Below are 18,829 nucleotides of genomic sequence, written 5' to 3'. Positions count from 1 at the left end.
CTCCCCCTCTGACTGTAACCACCTCTCTGATGTACCCGCCAATTTATTTTAAACTTACCTTGATTTGTTCTAAAAAATTCTAAAGCTTCATGAAACTGCTTTGTGAAATTTGGAGTACCCTAAATCTATACTCCTGGGCCATGGTCACCCAAAAATGCCTGTAGAATAAACAATCTCTTAGTCTCTTTAAACAGTTGAAAATCAGATCCTATCTCAAGACTTTCTTAGCCCCTCCATGCATTCCCACAAGTCATTCATCATGCTGTGACTTGCCAGTGACTTGAGTTACAGCGCAATGAGGGTAAAGCAGGAAAAGGCATGCTCATGCTTCATGATGGCGACAAACCGATCTACAGCATGGCTTTTGCAACTCAACATCATTAACCTTTTGACTTCATGTGTTGAACCTTGACCTTCCAAAGACCAAGAAGGGCAGGAACTCCCTGTACATAGCCAGTGACATTAATAAATCCCAGAAACTAAGAAAACCAAAAGTTTCAAATACCTAAGTTATAACTCATTGCTTCAGAATATATATTTTAGCATTGTATTAAGGAAATAACTTGGTGTTTGTATATTTCTAATTATTTCAAGAAATATAGTCTTTCCATGCTTTGTATTCAAAGTAAACCCATGATTATAGGCAGGGCAAGGTTTCTCTTACACACTGTTATCATATAAATGGCTGGGCCTATTGATGTACAAAGTACGGTGGGGCACAGTTAGGCCCACTGGTCATACAGAGAGACCTTCTGAGTATCCATGTGAGTAATGACCACCTAGGTGCTTGCATTGTTTTCTCAGTACTTGTGGCATAATCTCTCCTGGGTTTCATTGTAGGGTGACCCTGGATCATCTGCTGCAGGAATTAAGGTAACTATGACCTTGAACATGCTTGTGCCAAGGGAATCATGATTTTGACTTTATGAGCCACTCGTGTCTCTATCAATATTGATGGTTACAGCTCTGGTCCAGTTCTCTGGCAACATCTTCCAAACACAACAGGGAAATCCCTGGCAGTCTTAGTAGGAGGGCTTACTTTCTCTTCCATGTTCCCTTGGTTCAAAGAAATAATATATTTATATGTGAGTTCTAGACACAGAGCAGTTTCCATATGTGTAGTGTGGCGGAGAGTAAGAAAATGACATACACAAAAGAGTGTAATCAAGTAGACAGTTAGGTCATTACTGTAACACTGCCCAAAAGCCTAACGGTTTTCAAAATTTCTTCTAAGTCTTCCATTTTTAACTTTGGTTTTCTTTGGCCAGGGAGAACCTGGAGAATCTGGCCGTCCGGGACAAAAGGTAATATCTCTCTCTGTCTTAGGTATGTTCTTTGCATCTCTCCATGGTCAGTATATCACAGCATTGTCATCAAATATAGAAATGTTTGTTGCACAGTGGTCCAATTTCCATGGTTGGCATAATGTTACTGGTTGCTTTCCACTTTAAAAGATTTTGATACTGAGCATAGCAAAGTATGAAAACAAACTTTGTATATATGTACCCAGCTGTTTGAAACTAACCAACCTCAGCTGAACTGGAATGCCAGCTAGTTGCCTTGCATGCTTAAAGGTAATCTGTGTTTCATGAGAAGAAATAACTGTATACTAAACAGTCTCAATGGAGAATGATGAGCAGTTCTTTTGAAATACAACTCTACCTCCACTCAATGCTTTCCTGCTAACTTATATAAGACTCTAACCTGTGTCATGAATGTTGCCTTATGGAAACTCAATTCATTTAAAGAACTAAATTTCAATTAGCAACTCTATCTATACCACTTTCACTAGCTGAGATGTGGGTACATTAAATTTATCATTTGTGCTTCTTCACTGAATGTTTATACTCATTTTTCATCTGAGTCTGAAGCAGGAAACAAATGTAAGCAGTTTCTCGGCTGAGAACCCGGGTCGCAATGCCCACTCCAGCCAAACTCCACCTAACAAATTATAGATAGCAAGAAAATGTGATTCCACAGGATCAGTTCCTTAGAACCATGCCCTTTCCTTTGTCCAGTGGTAGCTGATGTTATAGGCAAAATATGAGTTAGGACATAGAGCATACCTCATTAGCAGAGACAGAGAGATAATCACATTGCAGTAGTTTGGAACCTAAAGTTGAGAGTTTGCTGATGGTCAGTGTTCTTGATGTCATTGAGAAAGCCTTCATTTAAGCACTTGGGATGGAAGTAGCTTCTGAGAGGGTTTGCATGTTCTTTTAACATTTCTCTAATAACTATTTTCCTCTAAAAACTGAGAATCTCAGTATTGATTCATCAGCTCACCTCCAGGTGAAATGAGAGCCCAGCAGAGCTCTTCAATTCTTCCTGTTCTGATCCGTCTCTTAGTCTTCAGGGGCCAAGTTTAACCCAAGAATCCACACAAAATATTTTAAAGAAATGGGTTGTAGTAATCTCCCTCTTCCTCTGCTCCTCAGTTAATCTAGAACAATGCCCCTCACAGCTCTTTGCTGGTAATAGATGTATACAGCCAGTCATATAGGTTACTCTTCAATGTGTTTTAGTGAAATATTCCAAATACCTTTTGGGAAGGAACCTCAGAGGTCAGTGTTCTTTCTGTGGTCCCTTTCAGTGGTGACAGCTTTCCACAGACATGCCCAGCCTTTCTCCTCATGCTGACTTTTTCTTTGAGAAAGTCAAACTTATCAGCATATGTGGTTTTTTTCTCTTATAACAATGGGCACTGACAACGTGAATAGCTGAACCTATTAATCTTTTTGTTCTACTAGGCAGGCTTTATCATGGACACCTTAGCAGGCAGCCCTCTCGGGCCTTTTAAAAGAAATGTGAAATTACTAATAACAAAGATCCATTTTGAAAAAGCAACTGATCTTTCTCAGTTGATGTGGTTTTTGGGTTCCCTTGTCTTTAATAATTTAAAGATTTTTCTTAAATTGCCCTCCAAATTTGTGATTTGCTCAAAGAATGTCAGCAGGACCAGGCTTGGTAGAATGTGCCTCTAACCCAACCCTCAGAAAACTGCAGCTAGAACACCTGGCATTCAACGCCCACCTGCCTTACATAACAAGAGTCTGAGTCAAAGGGAGGGGAGGGGACTGGTGAGATGTCTCAGCGGGGAAAGGCGATTGCTGCCAACACTGATGGCCCAAGTTTAATCCTGGAGCCTACATGGTGAGAGAAGAAAAGTGAATCCTGCAAGTTGACCTCTGGGTTTTACACACACACACACACACACACACACACACACACACACACACACACACACGAATAGATATATAGATGATAGACACACACACGAATAGATATATAGATGATAGATAGATAGATAGATAGATAGATAGATAGATAGATAGATAGATAGATAGACAGACAACCTATTTTAAAGCATAGCAGGGATGTGCACCTGCAAAGTGTCTCTAAAACACAAGCCAAAACAAATCTCAGTAATCCTGGGTAGGTGCCACTGTTTCCATAGTACAAGAACCAAATTGGCCTTCAGTTGCTTGGCATAATATTGCATTATTATAAGTATTTATAAAGATAACAGATTCGTTCTGTACATTTACAGTTTGCAAGCAGGGACATGATTTTCTTTGTGTTTTATCAAAAAAAACAGATTTCAATGGCATCAAAAGGAGCCTTTATGTAGGTTGATATATGACCTGAAACAAACAGCATCCTTTTTATTAATATTTAGTTCAGATTCTACCCTCTGACACAACCTTACCTTCCTACAATTGTATGACTTCCTATCGTATTTTCATAATAATGCCCCTAACGTTGAAAACAGAGCATTTCCACGTTTGCTGCTTCAAGGCAAGAATGACAAACTGGCCTGGGTATCCAGTCAGTCCTGGATATCATCCATGGTGTTTTTGGCACCACTGATGAGCAGTGCTGTGGTGTTCATTGTCACACTAGTTCCAGAACTTAGGGGTGTACCCAGGAAAGTACAACATGACACAAGCGGAGTGATGAGCCTTCCACCTGAGATCATCTCCAGGGATCATCTAGGGAGATATTATAGTGGAGGAGGGTTCATTACACCACGTTTTTCTCCTGTAGCTTCAGCAGAAGAGCTACATGTAGGTTTGCAGAGATACTATCGACTTGTGAAGTGTAAATTGTGTTTCACCACACAGATCTTGCCTTCCTCGCTTTTCCCCAGCTCTTAAAAGTATACATTCTAACTTCAAAGGAGGAAATCACTTGGTTCCCCATAAGAAGGGACTTATACCAATGAACTCTAAAGATTCCCAGGGCATTCTAACAGAATCCCGGGCGTAGGACTCTCTCAGAGTACAGAATGGAAAGTTGAGAAGGAAAAATAGTAAAATTAGAAATATAATGTAGCTGTGTGTAATTGAAGCTCTTGAATGAGGACTCTGAATAAAATAACAAGCCGACTCAGGTCTAACACATTAACTGTGCTCCCATGTGAGCCACAGCATAGACATGGATGACCAAGTTAGCTAAAATTGTTTCTCTTAGTTAGAAGGTAAGCTTTCCACAACATAAAGATAAAAGCTTCTGCAGGAAGAAATGTCTTGCTGAAAATGTGAAAAAGTGTTCCATAAGGATAACATTAATGATATCACTATCTCTCATTATGTTGCTATGAGCAGGAAGTTAATCACAAACATTCAACACTATAGAATATGAATATAAAAACAAATATGAATATATGAAGTATTTAACTGAAACATACATTTATGACCGGCCACATGTATACACATATACATACATGATGTAGAGAAAGGCTAAATACTCATCATTTAACATTTCATTATCATATATGTTATCCTGTAATTTTTTTACATTTTTCTCATTAGAAAACATTGTATGTGCTAATCATGCATACATGTGCATATCAGTAATTTCTTTAAAGTAGCTATGTGGCCCTTTTAAATTGGTAGAGAAGGAAGTGGTGAGAATTCTTACTGGAAAATAATACTACAACCTATTTATTTCCACATATGTTTCAGATGCGATATCGTCATAAAAGTTAGGGGAGTCTTCTCCCAAGTGTTATTGGTTGGATATTATCATGCAGTTCCTTTTTTCAAAAGCTTCATGCTATTTTTAAGCAAAAGATGATTTTCAGTATAATATGTTTGCAAGCCCTTTCTATTAGGTCCTCTTAATGTTACTGATTAAAGGGTAAAAGAGAAAAGAAAAAAGAAAAGCAATGTATGATGTTGCAACTCTGTGATGTTTAATATACCTAGACACCTGGTCTTTGGATGGAATAATAAGCAAGTTAGCATTCCTTTCTTCTCTAATTCAATTTCCTTGCAGTTGCATTTATAATGCACTCTTCTGCACAGAATGCCTTTTCTTTTGCATTCCTGAAGTACCTTTAACAAGTAGCAAGGGAGCCACTAGCTTAATAAAAGGCTTAATAAAATGTCTAAAGGTTTAATATTTTAATTCCAGAAGAAATTCTAGCTCTTTGCAATCTGAAAGGGCAGGTAGTGGAGTTGGAAGACCCAGTTGCTGGTTGTAGTTTCCTTGAGTTAAGGATGACTCAAGGGCCAGCAAAGGGTCTCGGCAGTCAAAGCACTGTGCTCCGCAAGACATGACCCGAACCGGATGCCCAGAACCCATGCAAACATGGAAGGAGAGGACCAAGCCCACAAAGGTGTCCTTGGACCTTCACACATAAGCTGTGGGAGGCAGGCACACATGCACAATCATAGTAAAATGATTAAAAATTAAAGATAATGGAAGCATTTAGGCTGTAACACATGCCTCCGCTCCCACCTTCCTGGGACCTCTCCCTCTTTGGAAATGGTTGTCTTCTCCCTAAGTGACCATTACAAAACTTTATGGTTGTCTTACCTCCTGTGTCACTTCCACAGATAATAGGCAACACTTTGTGGCAAACATATGTTTTCCTGACTCCTTTATTCTTTTGTAGTGGACTTCAAGAGACTTTCTAAGCAATGTAACCTCTTGTGCTTAAAATAACATAGGCAATCCTGTGAAAATGAGAAGGTCTAGCCCGTCTCTCGTGTGCCTACCCAAGGCCGACTTAATCTCTGACCTATGTTTGGGAACAGCTGCACAGTACCATTAGCCCACCACTGCTAAGCAGGTCACCCTAATCCAGCAATTGTCAGGCATATAGACTGCACCTAAGTACATTCTTAACCATTTATTTGTCTTCTCATCCTTCAGGAATGGAAAGGAAATCTTACGATGCTTTTAAGAGAGCAACACGCTAAGTGTGTGTTGTTTTCCTGGGTGCCATCTGTTCATACAGCAGTCTCTTGATTGTTCAAGCAGGGAGAGCCCTGGGATAATAACGCACGTTATTGAAGCAAGCAGCTCCAACAAATCGTTGGCTGAGGGAGTCATAATGCAGTCTTTCCTCCTCCACTCCTCTCTCGTGCCGTCTGATAGAGATGCCAGTGAGCAGGGAACTGCAGGCAAAGGCCAGTGTTTAAGAAATCTACCAAGTGGTCAGCCAATCCCGGAATGGAGAATTGACCGACCAGGCTCATTCCCCCTCCGCAGTCTTTTGTATACATTTCTATGTTCAGCTGGGACATTTGCCATGTTTTTCTCTGATGCTGTGGCTGAGTACATGTCACTCTATAATGCATTGTGATTTTCCTACGTAGGGTGAGCCAGGGCTGCCTGGACTACCTGGACTCCCGGGGATCAAGGTAAATACTCCACTGACCGACTTCACAGAACTATAGTTATGAGTCACCCAAAACTTGGAGGAAAATTGAGAAAAAAGTGAATACTGGTCATTAACTATCCTGATGTCTCAAATTATTAGCTTGTTTTTTTATTAGAAATTGCACGCAGGTGTTTAAAGTTGGCCATTGCCATCCAGACTATATATTTCACTGTTGGTTTTATCAACAAATGTCATTTCAAATGAAATCGTGCAAGGTTTTTAAAGTCTAGAAAGAATATCTCTATACCTTTAGCTTTTAACTTCAGCACTAAGGTCCTATCAAATTTTAACCAAAATTCATTTTAGCACACCTGTAACTCAGATAGTTTGGGCAATCATGTATATGCTTCACCATTATAATAACCCCTCTAAGATGACTCCTGTCAGTCACTCTCATGGAAAAACAGAAACCTCATTACTAAAATGTTTTGACCCACACATGTACTTTCCACAAATGCTCTGTATTTTCAAATAATCACTTAAGGTTCAAAATTAAAACATTGTTTTAAGATTTAAAGATTCTTCGGTCACTTAAAATGGTTTTTTGAAAAAATTTTAAGACTTTTCCCATGGTACCTACAAGACTTAAAGCTCTATTATCTTAGTTTTAGCTATTCCTTTAGAGTAAACATCACATATATCCCAGACGTGACAGAGTAACATTCAAGTACATCTTCCGTTCTAAAATTAATTCAATTCTGTGTGATATTTTATAATATGTTAATTGAAGTTAGTATGATTTTACAAGTACCTATGATGTTTATAATGTTATATAGGTGATCAATACGTAGAAAAAAACATGTCTTCTAGATTGGCACTCAGAAATTCTGGTTCTAGTATTTTGTTGGCTGTTTCTAGATTACTATGAAAGTTCAGATTGCTTTTCATATATGTTTGACTCTTTGGTAGACAGTGCACTTTGAAAACATGCTTGCTGAAGAGTCAAAGTCACTTACCTGTCATTGGCTTCTTAGCAAGAATGACATCCTAACTTGATGGGAAAGTTCATATTACAGGGTTAATTTATGGCAGTTCTTTAGTAACTTCCATGCATTAAAATGACAGCTTTTTATAAATGATAAGATCATAAATTTTTAAATGATTTAAGGTCATGTCTCTTGGTGTTAATTAGAACCTGGTGGCATTACAAATCATAGTGAAGACATTTGAGACAAAGGACATTGAAGGACAGGGAGGTCACTACAGCAAGCACATTGGCTTGCCAGGTTGCATGCTTACCTTGGGAGAGCCCTGGTGCTCTGAGATCCTCTTGTCCCTTCTCCTGGGTTTCAGACACTCTGGTCAAAAAGAATAAGAATGGAAGCATTATTTTCCAAAATACAATACAGATAAATACGCACATACGCACAAACACAGTTATTGTGTTTGTGATCCGTGCCTTACTTCAATGTTATGTCTACACTAACTCTTGGCCTTTCCCTGTGACCTTTTCAGTCACTCATGACCCTTCCAGAAGGTCATGAATTCTCAGGTAGAGAGGGCTAATAGTAAGTGCTTAAATTCCCACAGCTGGAGAAGTGCTAGAAATACTTTGCTGAGGTAGTGTGGCTCTGATACTGCCCTCCTATCTCTGACTCACTAAGTGATTGAACTGAGAAACTGTGAGTTGGCAAAAACTCTTCATTATTCACTAGAGATGTTGCTCTTGGTCAGGTCAGTACCATGCTTGGGTCAGCATCTGGTGTTTGAGATAAATCATGAGCTCTAGTTTTGGTTTAGTAAGGCTTGTCTTCTCACTCTAATTCAAGTGAAAGATAAGCTTCCCTTACAACGTGATAAGTACTAAACATTGGTGAATAATTTGGGAGAAGACAATTTAAGGACACATTAAGGCAGTTACTATTCATTGTATATTCATAAATATAGACTTAAAAATTTATAATTGTGTGATACTACATTAGCTTGAGATACTCCTTATTAATTTAATTTGCCTCATTTCTGCTAATGTGGCAAACTACAGGAAAATTAATTCTCATTTCATAGTTTAAGTTATTAACCAGTAGTTGAAATCCATACGTATGACTATGGAACATGAAGTAAGGAAAACATCAGTCATGATCTTGGTCCTGTGTGTGTGTTTATGCTTTGTAAATATTTCCTGTTGCCACTCATGTCCTCCTTATCTGCCACTACCACAGAGTGTGTGCACATGTTATGTCCAAGACACTGAGGAAACTCAGCCATTACATACCAGAGAGGCTTTGGTTCACCACCTGTTCCTCTCGGGGAATAGCTGGAAACTTAATGAGCACCCACATGCCATCCACGGCTCTCAGGAAATGAACCAAGAACCTAAATACAGACGACAGACTCATCTATTTATCACCTCAGTGTCCTACTCTAGGGGAAGTGCTAAGACTAGGCATACATAAGGGAAGTCACTGAGACCTGACATGACTACATCTCAAGCTGTTCTTAAGCTTCCTGCCGCATTTGAAGGCATTTGGAATTCACCATGTGGAAGGCATTTGGAATTCCTATTTCATGCATTCATGGTTCATATAGTGTCAAGATGTTCAACTGGGAAAATTAAATTATGTACAATGTACCATGCAGAAATTGATCTTCTGGAATAAGATTTGAGCTTAGAAAATTAGTTTTATGAACAAGCTTTCAAAAATGTCAGGGTTGTTTTCCTCCCTCAAGTGTCTTAGTGGATAGTAATCACTGTGCTACCTTTTCTGATATCAGATAAAAACATAAGATTTTAGAGTGTCATTTTTGAAAATGTTACTCTAGACACTTATTTTGAAAAAAAATATAGTTTACCCATTCTTGTGGTTCCATTTCCCTCACAAATAAGTAGTATTGACCAATGACCCTAGAACAAACCAATCATAGCTTTCTTTACAAGTCCTGTGACTCAGGGCAAGCTTTGTAATCTCTCCGCGAGCTTCAGTTTTCTCGTGAGAACCAACAGTGACCATAGAACAGAGTTCTATTGTAGAGAAAGACATGAATGAATGTATGCATAGCTCTTGATATCTCCCCCAGCATATTGCAAGTGGCTGCTGCTGCTGTTTCTCTTGGGACAGCTCAGAATATTGAAAATATTACTTACGCACCAGTTCAATATAATCTTTCCTTATGTATATAATTGTAAGCTGTAGAACATGCATCTAGCTGTGCTTTATATAGATTAAAAAGTATGAATCCCCCTTTAAAAGGATGAGGGAGTAAAACCTTTAAAAGCAATGGAGCACCCACTTTCCCCACTTGCTGAGTGTGTTCCAGGAGCAAAAGGCCAGGGTGCACAATGGTTTGAGGATAAGAGAAGTCAAGTGAACATTCTCTTCCTGACTGTTCACAGGAAAAGCAAAGGACAACTTGACACATCCCTTATGATGTTTGTCTTTCGAGTCTGGGTAGGTTCACTCACAATGAGTGTTTCCCGCTCTATCCATTTGCCTGAGGATTTTATAACTTAGTTTCTCTTAAGGGCTGGATAATTTTCCAATGTGTAGATGTACCACATTTTTAACAAGCCATCTAGACTGTTTCCAACTGTGGCTATTGTGAATGGAGCAGCAGTGAACATGGATGACCAGATGTCTCCACAGTGGAATAGATTGTCCTTTGGATAGATGTCTAAGAGTGGTATAACTGGATCATATAGGAAATTTACTTCCAGCTTTTTGAGGAATCTCCACACTGATTTCCACAGTGACTGTACCAGTTTGCACTCTCATTGGCGATGAGAGGTTCCCATTCCCTACATCCATGCCAACATTTGTCATCCTTTGGTTTTTTCTTTTATCTTGGCCATTTTTCTGTTTTTTTATTTAAATTAGAAACAAGATTGTTTTACAAGTCAATCCCAGTTCCCTCTCCTTCACTTCCTCCCTTGCCCCCCACCAGTCCCGTATCTCATCTCCTTTCTGCTCCCCAGGGAGGGTGAGGTCTTCCATGGGGGATATTACAAGTCTGTCATATCATTGGAGCAGGGCATATGCCCTCTTGTGTGTCTAGGTTGAGGGAGTGTCCCTCTATGTGGAATGGGCTCCCAAAGTCCATTTGAATGCTAGGGATAAATACTGATGTACTCCCAGAGGCCTCATAGATTGCTAAGGTCTCTTCACTGACACCCATGTTCAGGGGGACTGGATCAGTCCTATGCTGGTTTCCCAGTGATCTTGGCCATTCTAACTAGGACCAAATGAAATCTCAAACTAATTTTAATTTGTATTTCCATTACATAACTAAGGATGTTGAACAGTTTCAAAACTAAGTCTCAGTCATATATATTCCTTCTTCTGAGAATTCTGTATAGTTCAATGACCCATTTTTCTTAATTGTGTCATTTGTTTTCTTGATGTTTCAGGGTTTTGTTTTGTCTTAGCTCTTCTTATGTTCTGGGTACTAACCATCTGACATGTATAGGTGGTCAGGGTTTTTCCTCGTTATGCCGGCTGCCTCATTCAATTAATGGTAACCCTTGCTGTGCAATCATGTTTTGGTTTCATGTGGTCCCATGTCATTGCTGGTCTTAATGCCTCTACCATCAGGATCCTGTTCAGAAATTCCTTTCCTGTGCCTATAGGTGTATTCTCTACTTTCTGCTCTATCAGATATGTTATCATGTCTTATCCTGGGGTTCTTGATCTATTTGGAGTTCAGTTTCATAAGAGTGAGAAATAAGAATTTTCTGTATAGCTATCCAGTTTGAGTGGCAGTATTTGTCCTTTGTTGAAGATGATATCTTTCCTGCAGTATGTATTATTGGCCTCTTTGTCAAAAAGAAAAAAAGCAGACTTTAGGAGTCTGGATTTATATGCGGGTCCTCAGTTCTATTCCATTAACCGATATGTTTGTTTTGATGCCAAATACCATGCTGTTTTATTACTGTAACTCCATAGTAAAACTTAAAGCCTTGGCTGGTGATACCACAGCAGTTTTTTTTAATTGTTCAGAATTATTTTTGACTATCCTGGGTCTTTTATATTTTCTTTTGAAATTTAAGATGTTTTTTTTTCAGTATCTGTAAGGAACTGCATTGGAATTTTGATGCACATTTCATTGAATCTGTAGATTGCTTTTTGTAGGATGACCACTTTGACAATATTGGTCCTACCAGTCCATGAGTATAGAAGGTCTTTCCATCTTCTGGTATCTATTTCCATTTCAGTGTCTTCAAGTTTTCACTGTATGAGTCTTCATTTTCCTTGGTTAGACTTGTTCCAAGATTTTTTGAGGCTCATGGGAATGGCATTGTTTTCCTTGTCTCCTCAGTGTTTGGCATTTGTATGCAGGAAGGCTGCTGGGTTTTTACGAGTTGATTTTGTGTCCTGCTACTGTTCTGAACTTTCTAGTCAGTGTTGCCTAACTCAAGATATTTTTTCACAGATTCTCAGTGCTTGCTTTTCTCTTTCAAAAGATAAAAGCAGCTTGTTTTGCCAAATGAAGAAGTCAAGTTCTAAGTAGGCAGGGAAGATATATCACAGCATACATTACATTAAATCATAAAAAGCTATTTAAGTATCAAGTATATTTTCCTGGTTTACCTTTCCTTGGTGCTTAATGGTTTTACTCTCTCTTCCACGTTAGTGAAAACTGGACATTCAGATAAAGAACTTAGAGGCAGAAGGCTCTAAGTTTCTAGCAAACTACCCCACGTCATATGAAATCCCCCCTGGACCTGAAAGCAGTTTCCACGGGAGGAAGAGACATTCACTTGACACTCCCAGGATTGAGTGCTGGCCTGGTGCTCTGTGATTAGCAAATGTATCTTCTCAATCTGATGAAGACAAATGAAGTTCAGTCCTCAGAAACACTGGCATATCTCAAAACTGGCAGAGATAAATGTAAGGATATAAAATTAGTTTATAGAGGAAAGACACACTTGGTAGACAGGTCACACTGTGTTACTATGGCTTGTAACTACTTTCTGTTTGCCCAGACTCTACCTGAAGACTTGGGTAACTTCAGTTCCTAAGTTCAATTAGGAAACTCTTGCAACAGAAATCAGAGGGTCTTAGCAACCATAATGAAACCTCCAACAAATACACTGCATGTCCTTCATGATGCAAATCTGTTTTTAAAAAAATCCAAAAGACAGATTTTTGTGGATTTTAAATAAATTCACTATTGAGTTCATTTTCAACAGAGCAACTAAATTGTTTTAATTTATACTCATATTTTATCCTTAGAGTAATAAGTGTTTTAGAGGCAAACTCCACTTCTCACCCCCCCCACGCTCAATAATTCTAGAAATCAGTCATTACCCAAACTGGCTGCCTCACGGTTCTTAGTGTAACAAATGTTACTGCTGTAATTCTCAAATGCAGGTATCATGCTGACTTGAATTCTAATTATCCTCTAAGCAAGGAGAACACTGCATGGCTAATGCATTCTATGTCAAGACACATTAATCAACATTTTGGGGAGGTGCCTTTAGCACCCAGGCAAATCAGCACATATTTTTCAAACTCTGTGGTACTGTTTTTGGGGACAATGAAAATCAGATCTGCTCAGGAACAAAAAATATCACAGAAAACATGACTTGGTCTAGAGAGAGTTTTCAGACAGGTTAAGAAAATGATATATTTTACTCCTTTAATTGATCATGGCTTATGAAAATAAAGCAAATAGTAATAAATGAAAAACCAGATATTTTTCTGTAAGAACTAATCAGTTAGGACTTTCTGGCCACTATTCTACCTAACAGATGGAATGTTCTGGAAGTCTATCTGGAAACATCTGGCAAGTCATTTCTGTGAAAATGAAACTGCCTCTCTCTCTCTCTCTCTCTCTCTCTCTCTCTCTCTCTTTCTCTCTCTCACTCTTCCTTCCTTTCTTCATTGGACTAACAACTCCCACTAAGTGTTCGTTGGTTCTTCTCACCTTTATGGATGCTATCCCAGTGACCGTTTAGAAGGTAGAGTAAGGCTGTCTGAAATATTCCCCTGATGTTCTTAGAAAGTCAGTTAAGATTCTTTTAAGGAATCATAGGACTTCATGAAACCTTCAGCAGTCACTAGATTTCAGAAAAGCCATGCCCCTAAAAATTTCCTGGCTTTCCTTTGTGTTTTTATAATATAGAAGGGCAGTTGTTGTTGCTTTCATGGTTTGTGGACAGGATTGTAGTGGCTAATATGGCTCCTTAATCTGTCTACTCTTTAACTTTTATCCAGAAAGTTTCACCTTGCTATTACAGTGAGATACTTGGATTGGTTGCCTGGGGGAAGGGTGGATAGGTAATAGCAGATGAGTTGAAGAAAAATGACTTCAACCAAAATATATCTTTTTCAAGATTAAACTGGAGACATTTTGTTCATTGTTAGATTGCATGTTTTATGTAATAAAACTGAATTTTGCCAAATAAGACCATAAAAAATGTAAGGATGATAACATTGGTATGTGGAGGGTTTCTTCCCCCTAAAATCTCTTTACTGACTGGCTTAAAAGATGACAGCTGGATTCTCATCCACACTTCTACATTCAGTTTCTCAATTTGTTGTTCAGGACGACACATCTCAGATAGGTAATTAGACAAGAAAAGGTTAGTTTAACAGCTTATTCCGATAGAGTTGTTGGTGTTCTTTGATATAACCTCTGAGCTCCATGAGTGGCTGGGTCTTAAACTTTCTGAAGCCACATCATGAGCTGCCCATACTCCGATGCGGAAGGGCAAAAGCAATGACTTTGCATATTGTGAAACAATCCAGCCTTTAAGGCCTGGTCTGGACTATATCAGCAGTGGTTTCTGACGTGTGAAAGAGAAGACACCAGTGAGTTTCCCTACCCCATCCCACCATGAGATGAGAAAATGGAGCTGTGGCCTTAAAGTGACTGAGCAGACACAGCGCTGTGATCCTGTAACTAGATAGGACAGGTTTACCTTGAATACATTGGAATAGGAAAGCTGTCAAGATGTACATGTGACTGGCACTTTTTGCAGTGGTGGTCATGAGCAACTAATCATACTAAAAGCCTTTCAAAGCATATAAGAGCAACAGTGCTAAAATAACTGAAACTATCAAATCTGCTCTGACTTTATCTCTTGAAATTCAATCATTTTACCCTGAACTACCTACTAAAGAAATTTAATGTGTCTTTAAAAGGAAGAAAAAATGCATTTATCTAGCTGCTGAGATAACAAAGTCTTATTTATTTGTGAATAATGCAGCTGCATGCTTGACATTTCTGTAAACTAAACACTAACTCACATGAGGAACGTGCTCCTGTGACTTCTGTCCCTTCCTTTTATTAACATGCTTTAATGAAGCTTTCACTTGACTGGCTGAAGAGATCATTTTATTTTTGCTTGAAAATGTGTAAAGAGTACAAGTTGACAAGCAAATATTCAACCTCTATATTACAATTTCGGGACATCCGTCATGAACAATGTTTTATTTGTTCCAGAATTGCTCCTGAAAGTGGAGAGAAGATACTATTCATGTTAAATACTACTTTAATAGAAGAAATCTTTTATTTATAAATAAATGTATTCCTTGTAGTATTTTTGTTTATAAAATCACAACTCAGATTATTTTTGCTAAAGGTGGAATTACAAATGACTTCTCTGAATTGAGTTCAGATTTTTATTTTGGAATATTAAGAGGTATGACAAATTTGCCAGGTTTTCCCTCCTAGGAGATGGTTGACTGTGGTGCCAAGTAGAATAAGAACTATAGGAAACAACCTTACTGTCAACCTCACTTACGAGACCCAACCCATCACTTCCTACCTTCTGAGTGCCCAAGTCAGAATAAGTCTGTGAGTAGTGGGTGTGTCACCTGAAATGTTTTATGGTGATCATATCCTGCTGTTCCAGCTAGATCCCTCAGTCCTATTCTGAAGCTGTCCTTGTTAGTCTCAGATGTCACAGGTTTCACGACCAACCCTGCAAGATAAACTTCATTTCCATGGCAGGTAGCAAATTCCCAGGTTCTTCCTTGGATTATCGGTACATCTTCTGATGTTTGAGGAACTGTCTAGAATGAGTCCCAGTTTAGGAAGATGAAGTGCTGTGACTGTGCTTATAGTTTATTGTAAAATCTGGAAAAGAATGGCCCGGTGAATAGGGCCATGTCTAGAATATCCCTGGCCCCAAAAGCCTCTGTCCTTGTGGATCTGAATGTTCCACCCTCCTGGCATGGAACTGTCTGCTGACTGGGAAAGTCTACACTGGTCCTGTCACTTAGGGATTTCTATGGAGATTCCATTGCATGATTGATGAAATCACTACCCTCTAGTGATTGAATTCATTCTCCAGCCATTCTCCCTTTCCCATAGGTTAAGAAGTAGAATGAGAAATTCCAATCTTCTGGCTATCAGATTGTTTTCTTATACCTTAACAGTATCTAGGGGGCTCATTTAGGGTCTTCTTGGAAGGGACTAGTTACAGGCAACAAAAGATGTCCCTTATCATTCCTGTAGCCCAGAGTAATCTAAGACTTGGAAGATCTGGGCCAAGACCTGGTACCATTTATTATGCCACAGATGAATTTCCTCCAGGTAGTAGAGATAATATTTGAGAGTTATAGCAAGAAGAGGGATTTTCATGCTGAGCATTACTACTCTCCCCCAGTCGTATTCATTGTATCAGTTATGCATTGTTGCCTACTGCCTTACCCTAGAAAGTAGTTGCTGAAACTGTTGGCTTGCAGTCTCTGCAAGAGTAATTCAGGCAGAGCATGGCAGGTGAGACTGGCTCTGAGTCCCCAGAGAGACGCAGTGGAGCAGGCATCCAGGGTTGTGTTCTCTTTAGAAGATTCCGAGGGGATGGAGAATCCACTCCCAAGATTCCTTGCAGAGGTCTTAACAGACCTCAGTCCTCACACTGTGGCAGCTCAATCGGGCTACCCAGAGCAGGGCAAAGCATGTGATCCAAGTGAGAAAATACAGGAAAGACCTACCCCAAACAGAAGCCACTCTTCACATCTTAGACCAGATGTGATGTCCCATCGCTCCCAGAATAGTTTATTCACTAGATTTACATATCGAGCCTACTCTCTACTCAAGAGAAAGAGATTTCACAAGGCTATGGACCCAGGCATGGGGTCTTATAGGCCTCTCTAGATCCACCCAAACACAACAGGTCTTAGTGTGGTAAATGACAAGAAACACCAAACAGATGACAGAAGGAATTATTATGAAGACCTTTATCCAGTGACCATGTCACTCACTAAAGCATCTCTGGAGCTCCACTCAGAGTTTTCATCTTATAGTGAGTAGTATGATCTCAGCCAGAATGCTTGTACACAATCAAGGAAGTAAAATCACAGTTGGAAGAACTGAGCCTGCTGTCAGGTGAATAATGTCTTGCATGCCCATCTTTTTTAAGGGAGAACCAGGCTTCATTGGTCCTCAAGGAGAGCCGGGCTTACCAGGGTTACCAGGAACAAAAGTAAGTAGAACTTAATTTCCATTGCTTTTCTGTAAAATTTGTGTCATCCCTACTGAAAGAAATGTGGGAAGACCCCACTATTTAGATGGCCATATATTTCTGCCTTGGAATGGAGGCAGTCTGATCCATCTATTAATGGCATGCAGTTAGAAGTTATATCCAGGAAACTCTAGGCACATCAGCAGGTAGGTGGAATATAGTGGTAGTTCAAGTTTGCCCTCTGGATTCCTCAGTAAGTGTGATGCCACTAGCCTCCTGATGACATGGAAAGGTAGCTGAGAGAGAAGAGGGCTATAGCTCACCAGTCCCTGCTCTTTCTCACCCATTTTAGGATGTACTTGTCAATTGGGTATTAATCTCATCCCCATGGATGTCACAGAGATTTCTAAATACTGCATCCCAAAAAGATCTACCCTGAATGATGTTTGTAGACTATTCTATAATGAAAACCATCTTTCAGTGTTCTACTTGGCAACCTTAAAGAGGACCCTGAAAGCAAATGCTTCATGCTGCCATGCAAAAAGATTACAGTGATACAAACAGAGCCAAGTACAGAATTCTCTTTATTTGCCCAGTAAGACATAAAAGTATAGGAGTCTGATGATGAAGCTGTGCTCATTGAATACTCATGAATCAAAGGTGCTAAGTGGCATCAACTTATATTTATTTATTTTAAACCACAGCAGACTTTCCCTTGGTGAGTTCTCAGTTCGCCAGAAATAGGCCAGGGGTGATTTCCAACAGTTAGAGAACTATGTCATGGTTTATTCAGACAGACTACTCTTCATTTCTGCTTAGGTCAAGTGAAAATAACTCTAATCCTAGCAAGTGGAAACTATTCATTGCCTAGGGGGACTGGGACTCATAGGATTATGCAAAACTGTTTCAAAAAGAAATCCCACTTTCACACATGTGTTATCAGGTCCATTAAAGAAATCCTGTTTTAGATTCACACAAGATAGACTTTTCTGAGAGGGAAAGACAGAGACAGAAAGGAAATAAATTGTCTGTTGATATAAGAACTGTTGTATTGACTGAGCTTGAAGCTGTAAAGCCAGGAGAGAGGAGAAAGTGGCCAGGTGGAGGTGGAGGAGTAGATCCACCAGTACAGGGCGAGAGTGAGGCCCAGCAGGGGAGGCCATTGAAAACTGTATCTGTAGAAGAATTTTGCTAGATGGGAAGGTAGAAGAAACTCAGCTAGTAGAGATACTTATCTTTAAAATCTCTTTTCATAGCAAACTGCTAAACTATTCCATAGTTTCAGAGAGAGAGAGAGAGAGAGAGAGAGAGAGAGAGATCCAGATATAGAGCCACAAAGCTGGCAGTAACCACAGTGCTGAAGGACTCAGCAAGACTCTGAAGAGCAGATACTTTACCCTAAACCTCAAGGAGAGGGAAGAGATGAGATACACCTGGGTGGCATTGCTACAAGCAAGTTTGTGCATAGAAAGTCATTTTTAGCAATATCCTAAACTTAATTGTTAGCTGAGTTCCCTATCTCAACAAGAGTTGTGTCTTATGGGAAAATTTCCAATTTGAAAAATCTATGTTGACCCAATAATGGCCTTTTACCATTTTTGCAGATAATTTGGGTTCATACCCCTAACAACAGATCTGAAACATAAACAAAAATGGTATGTCTAACTCAATGGGCAATGAAGGCATATCCTAAGGAAGAAGACTAATGGCATCTAGATATCTATAGTACGGATGGCTTGTCCAAAGGGTCTGTCCTGTGCCTTTGTCAGAGCCTAGAAACGTTGAATTTCAAAGTACAAAACAAAACA

At 39.3% G+C, this 18,829-nt stretch overlaps 1 protein-coding gene across 8 annotated transcripts in view; it reads left to right on the top strand.

The window, feature by feature from the left end:
- Positions 1-18,829, top strand: part of Col25a1 (collagen type XXV alpha 1 chain) — a 376,783-nt gene that overhangs the window by 306,754 nt on the left and 51,200 nt on the right. For all 8 annotated transcript variants that reach the window (XM_040751789.1, XM_021234540.2, XM_021234538.2 and 5 more), the window contains exons 16-19: positions 841-873; positions 1,269-1,304; positions 6,609-6,653; positions 16,980-17,042. In XM_040751789.1, the coding sequence (XP_040607723.1) occupies positions 841-873; positions 1,269-1,304; positions 6,609-6,653; positions 16,980-17,042 (177 nt within the window). The remainder of the gene's footprint in view (positions 1-840; positions 874-1,268; positions 1,305-6,608; positions 6,654-16,979; positions 17,043-18,829) is intronic.

The sequence above is a fragment of the Mesocricetus auratus genome, unplaced genomic scaffold (genome assembly GCF_017639785.1).
Source record: "Mesocricetus auratus isolate SY011 unplaced genomic scaffold, BCM_Maur_2.0 Super-Scaffold_100009, whole genome shotgun sequence".
Taxonomy (NCBI): domain Eukaryota; kingdom Metazoa; phylum Chordata; class Mammalia; order Rodentia; family Cricetidae; genus Mesocricetus; species Mesocricetus auratus.
Note: the sequence above shows the minus strand (reverse complement) of the source record. Positions and strands in the feature narration are given on the sequence as shown.